A 6,734-nucleotide genomic window follows, 5' to 3' on the forward strand; every position below is an offset into this window, starting at 1 on the left:
TGTCCTAGAGCCATCTGTGGCCAGAAATAAGAACTAAACACCACCTCCCTACCTAGCAGCCCTCTTGTAATTCACACTTTCTCTGCCTTCTGAAATGTGCTTTCAGGAAGGGCTATGGCTGCTCAGATACAATGAGATTTATTTCTAATTATAGTTCAAGCATGTGGCTTCCACTGAAGGACACACATGCCTTCAGCCCAGAGAATCTATCCATTAGTTACAGACTCAGCCCCAAGAGTTTCTGACCTTCGTGATGGGCCAGAGGTTCCCCAAGACCTTCGAGTTTTACCAGTCTGGGGCTGGTGAGGGCCAGCCTCAGCAGGAACCAGCTCATCCTCCCTCCTTGGGACTACAGGCTAGGGTGGGCCGCCCTCCCCTTGTCCTCCCTTGATTCCTGGCAGAGCAGGTTGCCGAAGCAGGAGGTCAGCGCAGGACAGGATGAGGTGTTCAGGAAGTGAGACCTTTGTAACCTCCACATCTGCTATCCTGTACGACAGCACAGGCAGCCTCTTTATAGATGATGGAGGGGCATGGATCTCCTGCCTTTCATGTTCCCTGGCTCACTCCCTGTCAGTCCCTCCCTTCCACCCCCCCCCCCCCCCCCCCCGCCAGTCTCCTGCTCTCGCTCTGTCATTTCTCATTTTTTCTTTATATCTTTCCACCTTTCCCTCTCTCTGCTCCAACCCCACCTTCTGCCCTTTTTCCTAGCCTTCTCCTGTCACCACTAGATCTCTCCCTCTCCTGCACTCCTTTTCTGTGTGGGAGAAGACTAGGAAGACTTCTTGGAGGAAAGGCTGCCCATCCTCTCAGGCACTTTCCCCTTTTCGATCTCTACATAGAGACCTTTCTAGCAGTAAAGACTGTTCAGCAATGGAATTCACTGTCTTGCTCAGTAATGCGTTCCCTGTCAGGGAGGCAGTCAAAAAAGGCAGAGTGACGTGAATGTTGTAAAAGAGATTTGACCTTCCTGATTTAGGCTGGACCACGTGACCCTAATACTGAGGTTTTCCCAATATGTATTGCTCCATAATTCAAGTTCATTTCAGGATATCTCCTGTATTTAAAGCTACAGACGTGAGCCTCATGCAAAAGCAGTTGTATTTAAAGATAAAGTATTTTTGTTGTGAGAAAGTTTTGCATTCTTTATCATTTGAATGTTTATTAAATTTAGTTTGCTATTTAAAGTAATTAATCGTGATACAGAAATTTTAGAAAACAGAGACAAGAAGAAAAAAATTATTCCTAATTCCATACTTCTGACAACAGCCACTGTTTTCATTTCATTCCATTTCGTTTTAGCTTTTTCCTTTGTTCATTTTTTTACACAACCGTGTTCGGGTGAGAAGACAACTTTGTATCCCTTCTTGATTTCTTAGCGCCAGGACATGAGTATTTCACATAGTCACCATCTGCATCATTTTTAGTGACTGCTTGATATGCCATGGAGTGGATGCCTATGACTTCTTAAGACTTTGTTGTGAAATGACACAGTGCATGAATCTCTTCAAAGATGGCTCATTGTTAAGAAAAGCTTTATTTCTTCAGAGAAGGAATTACCCAACTTCTCACGCACCTTGTAAAAGAAGAGCATGCACCCAAGTTCCCATAAGGGAGGGGGTGGAATGAACCTGCTTTAAGCCCTACTCCAGTGGTTCTCAACCTTCTGGCCCTTTAAATACAGTTCCTCATGTTGTGACCCAACCATAAAATTATTTTCGTTGCTACTTCATAACTGTAATGTTGCTACTGTATTACTGAATCGTAATGTAAATATCTGATATGCAGGATGGTCTTAGGCGACCCCTGTGAAAGGGTCGTTCGACCGCCAAAGGGGTCGCGACCCACAGGTTGAGAACCACTGCCCTACTCTGTGCTGGGCGTCGCATTGGGTGCTCATTAGGCATCAGTTACCTGTGGTCACAGGTGTGTTGTCAGCCCTGTTTTACAGGTGAGGATGCTGGGGTCTGAGACACTGGTTTAAGGTCCCAGCTGTCTGTGTAGGCCAGGGCTCCAAAGCCGCAAGGGAACTGCCAGGGAGGACGGGCTCAGTCCTATCAACCCGTGGGTAACAGGCCTTTGGGGTTTCAGGATTTCCATGGAGCTGTTGTGAGGGCCTTGGATGAAATGGACCAAGAGGGCAAGGACACATTGGCCAGGGAGGAGCTGAGGCGTGGCCTGAGCGAACTCCCAGCCATCCTCAACCTTCATCAGGGGATCCTGGAGGAGCTGGGAGAGAGGCTGCTGCACTGGTGAGCAGTCCCCGGACTCCCACCCCGACCTCTGTTGCTCTAGGGGGTTGGGGGGTTAAGAACCCCACCACGTGAAATGGTGTCTCCATTTGACAGATGTGGAAGTCGAGACACAAAGGTGTGTGATCATTTGCCCAAAGTAAAACAAGTGTGGGAGGGTCAAGCTGGGGTCCTCACCAGGGGTGTGACTCCAGCTCTCACGTCCAGCACTGTGCTGGTCACAAGGCTGAGTTCTCGCTGTCCTGTCCCCCTCCCGGCTGCAGGGAGGGCCAGCAGAAGGTGGCCGATGTCTTCCTGGCTCGGGAACAGGAGTTTGACCACCACGCCGCTCACATCCTGCAGTTTGACAGGTATCTAAGTCTGCTCGCTGAGAACTGCCTCCATTCTCCCCGGCTGGCAGCTGCTGTCCGTGAATTTGAGGTGGGTCCCTTGGTCCTCTGAGAACCTGCTATAAGGATACAGGGGTGGAGCTGGGAGGGTATGGCTAAAAGCAAATCAGTGGGGCTTCTAGATCAGTCTGCAGCTGGGGACAGAGGGGTGGAGAGGGTGACCCAGCAAGAGGAAGAACCCAGAAGATCCCCTGTTGGACAATCAATGACAACTCAGTGAGCCACAGCCACAGCAAGGGTTTAAGTGGCCCTTCTTCGGTCCCAGTAGAAAAGCACAAAGTAAGGTGGAGCACCAGCCATTTGAGTGACCAACAAATGGCCACCAACTGGGGATCCAGTTATTGGGCAGAAAAATGCAGTGCTTTTTTCTATTACTAACACTAGATGCACAGCTGGGACTGCAAGAGGCATATGACTGAGTGTAGCACAGAGTGCGAGCCTAAGGAATGAACTGTCACAGTGGGGTGGTGCTCATCTGGGAGGCCTTCCTGGAGGAGGGGAAACTGGTTTAGAGATGGTGGAAGCTCAGATTGGCCAGGAAGAGGTGTGGCTAGGACAGTGCAGGTGGGATTCAGGAGCCCAGTTCCTGAAGGCCAGGGTCCCTGATGGAATTTTGTCCTCCCCATCTCTTGGGAACAGCAGAGTCAGCAAGGAGGCGGCCAGAACGTGAAGCACAGGCTGCTGCGGGTGGTTCAGCGCCTTTTCCAGTACCAAGTGCTCCTCACAGGTGGGCCCCATGGGAGGTCAAGGTGCACTGAGAACTGTGGGGAGGGAAGGCCCCTGAAGAGGGGTGGGGTGATGATGGCAAGATGTGTGATGGTAACCTCTCCTCCCACCCTGGCAGGAAGGGGTGGGGGAGGACTGCTCTCAGTTCCTGCTCCCTGCCTCTCCAGAGGGACCAGACCCTGCCACCACCTTCTCTCCAGCTGAGCTTTGGACCCTGTGCTGTCACCTTGGGAGCCGCACTTCAGGGGCCACCTCTTGTGTCTTCCTCCAACCTCCCCCATCCTATACACAAATTCACACTTTCCCGCATTCTTCATTTCCTCCCTGTCTTAGTGGGTGGCTGGTTTCCTAAAGTGGTTCTTATCACCAAAGTCCTCCTTGTGGCTGAATCAGTGGCATTTCCCACCTGGGACCTTCTGGCTCTCTCTGTGGCTTTGTCACTGACCACCTCCTGCTTCTCCAGCCCATTCATCCTGGGACCTGGGACATACTCTCTCCCCTGCCTCTTTCTGACTGCTCCATCATCTCTGATAACAACCTTTCTTCCTCCACTATCCCATAAATGTTTGTGTCTCTTGGAAGTCAGTCCTAGGTCCTCTTTCTTTCCCTCTCTACAAATTCTTCCCAGGAAATGTCATCTTCTTTCCCTTCCTCCACCTGCCAGAAACACACACACCTCTGTCCAGAGCTCCAGACCCATTTACTCAGTTGCCTCTTAAGTGGAAAAGACCCCTCGCCTGGGGAACCGACATGCCAGTGGGTGAGATAGACACACACCTAGCAATATGCATGTACATCCAAGTAGTGACCAAGGCTGCAAGAAAAATACATTAGAGCCAGGAGACAGAATTCATTCATCTAATTCAACAAATATTTATTGGGCATCCACTGTGTCCCATGCCCTGTGCTAAATGCTAGAGATATAGCAGTGAGTTAAGCAGCCAAACTTTATAACACTGTGGAGCTTATCCTCTAGACCCGTGGTCGGCAAACTGCAGCTTGCGAGCCACATGTGGCTCTTTGGCCCCTTCAGTGTGGCTCTTCCACAAAATACCAAGTGCGGGCGCGCACGTACAGTGCGATTGAAACTTCATGGCCCATTTGCAGAAATCGGTATTTTGTGGAAGAGCCACACTCAAGGGGCCAAAGAGCCGCATGTGGCTCGCGAGCCGCGCGGTTTGCTGAGCAGCACTTTGCCGACCACTGCTCTAGACCACTTTGAGGAGGTGGCATTTCAGAGATCTCAGCAAGTGAGGACATGAGCCCTATGAAGATCTGGAAGAAGAAAGTACAAGGTAGAGGGACTACTGAGTGCAAAGGCCCTGGCGTAAGAAGGAAACAGCAAAAAGCCAGCACTGCCAGAATGAATGAGTGACTTAGAGAGGCAGCTGGAGCGAGGCCAGCCTGTGTTGAGCTTTGTGAATAAGAATGTGTTAAAACATCACCCTCTACTGTGTTGACAGTCACGTCTGTCTCCCCCAGACATGTGCTTCTTAGAGGCAGGCTCTCACCTTGCTTGTGTCTGTACCCTGAAGGCACAGCACGAAGTCAGGCACACAGCAGTCGCTCATGAGAGAACGACTAGTCGTGGTGGCAGTGGTGCTGGTGGCAGTCCTGGAGGCCTGGTTTTGTGGTGGTATCGTGGTGTGATGGGGCTAACAGGGGTGACAGGGTTGACACCCCATGCTTCGGAAACGTTTCTTCCACCTCTGGAGAGAGAGGGGCTGGCTCACCAGGGCAAACTGACTCCCGGCTCTTGTTCTGCCTGCAGACTATTTAAATAACCTTTCCCCGGACTCCGCTGAGTATGATAACACACAGGGTAAGTCTAGCATGAACCCGGAGTGGGGGACACAGTCCTGTTGTGACAGGGTGGACACCCCATGCTTCAGAAACGTTTCTTCCACCTCTGGAGAGAGAGGGGCTGGCTCACCAGGGCAAACTGACTCCCGGCTCTTGTTCTGCCTGCAGACTATTTAAATAACCTTTCCCCGGACTCCGCTGAGTATGATAACACACAGGGTAAGTCTAGCATGAACCCGGAGTGGGGGACACAGTCCTGTTTTGCCCCAACTCTGGACTCTACATCAGTTCTAGGCCCGGGACATAGTCCCCTCCCCACCAGCTGGGGGTGCAGTGACCTGAAGCTTCTAGGGCTTCTAACGTGACCCCCTCTTCACCTCAACACGGGACTCCCCAGGATGGGCTCTGGTCCAGTCAGGAGGAGAATGGGCTAACAGACTTGGTTATGAGAGGAGGCAGTGCCACATCTAAAACACTCACCGTGTCCCTGTTTCCTCCCTATTCTGTGTGGCTGCCCATGTGACCTGCCACGTGGTCAAATACTGATACGTGGCACAGCTAGGGTTGGGCCTGTGACCTCACCCAGACATGGGAAAAATTAGTGCCACCCACTTACAAGGCCCTGAAAATGCAGTGATCTCAGGAGGTGGAGTGGGGAGGGGAGAAGACAGGCAAGAGGCGAGGATGGTGGCAACTAGACTGGCCCTCCCCAGAAGGCCCAGCTGTCTGCTCTGCTTCCCTCCTCAGGCGCGCTGACCCTCATCTCCAAAGTCACAGACCACGCCAATGAGAGCATGGAACAAGGGGTAAGTCCAGCCTCGAGGCTTCTTCTGTGGGGTACAGGTCCAGGACTCCCTCCTCCATGTCCACGTCTGCCTTGGAGTACAATTTATGTACTATACGTAGCATATGTTTAAAGTGTACAATTAAATAAGACTTGATGTTTGTGTGTACCTGTGAAACCATCTCCATAATTACAATGCTGAACATATCCATGGCCCCAAAAAGTGTCTTTGTACCCCTGTATCATCCTTATCCCCAACCCCCAGGCAACCACTGGTTTGCTCTCTGTCACTATAGATTAGTTTTTATTTTCTAGAATTTTATAAAATAGAATTATTCAACATGTACTCTTTTTTGTCTGCCTTCTTTCACTCCTTTATTGGATATTTGATATACAGATATTTTCTCCCAACCTGTGGCATGTCTTTTCATTCTCTTAGTAGAGTCTCTGGAAGACCGGAAGTTCTTAATTTTGATAAAAAGCCCACTTTATTATTTTAATTTCTTTTATGGATCATGATTTTAATGTTATATCTAAGAAATCTTTGCCTCACTCAAGGTTACAAAGTTTTTCTATTCTGGTTTTTATATTTTAGAAGTTTTCTAGTTTTAAATTTTACATTTAGGTCTCTTAATCCATTTTAAGTTTATATTTATGTACTAGGGGCCTGGTGTATGGATTTGTGCACTGGTGGGGTCTCTCAGCCTGTCCTGCAGGGATCGGGCCGAAACTGGCTCTCCAACATCCCCCAAGGGGTCCCGGATTGCGAGAGGGTGCAGGCCA

The 6,734-nt window shown here is 50.2% G+C and overlaps 1 protein-coding gene across 2 annotated transcripts in view; it reads left to right on the forward strand.

The window, feature by feature from the left end:
• The window catches only part of FGD5 (FYVE, RhoGEF and PH domain containing 5), a 114,793-nt gene that overhangs the window by 80,048 nt on the left and 28,011 nt on the right, over positions 1-6,734 (forward strand). The window contains exons 6-10 of one of the 2 annotated variants that reach the window (XM_005870020.2): positions 2,089-2,249; positions 2,513-2,669; positions 3,278-3,365; positions 5,136-5,186; positions 5,915-5,973. In XM_005870020.2, the coding sequence (XP_005870082.1) occupies positions 2,089-2,249; positions 2,513-2,669; positions 3,278-3,365; positions 5,136-5,186; positions 5,915-5,973 (516 nt within the window). The remainder of the gene's footprint in view (positions 1-2,088; positions 2,250-2,512; positions 2,670-3,277; positions 3,366-5,135; positions 5,187-5,914; positions 5,974-6,734) is intronic. The other variant, XM_014542714.1, reaches the window with a different exon arrangement.

The sequence above is a fragment of the Myotis brandtii genome, unplaced genomic scaffold, assembly GCF_000412655.1.
Source record: "Myotis brandtii unplaced genomic scaffold, ASM41265v1 scaffold312, whole genome shotgun sequence".
NCBI classification, from domain to species: Eukaryota; Metazoa; Chordata; class Mammalia; order Chiroptera; family Vespertilionidae; genus Myotis; species Myotis brandtii.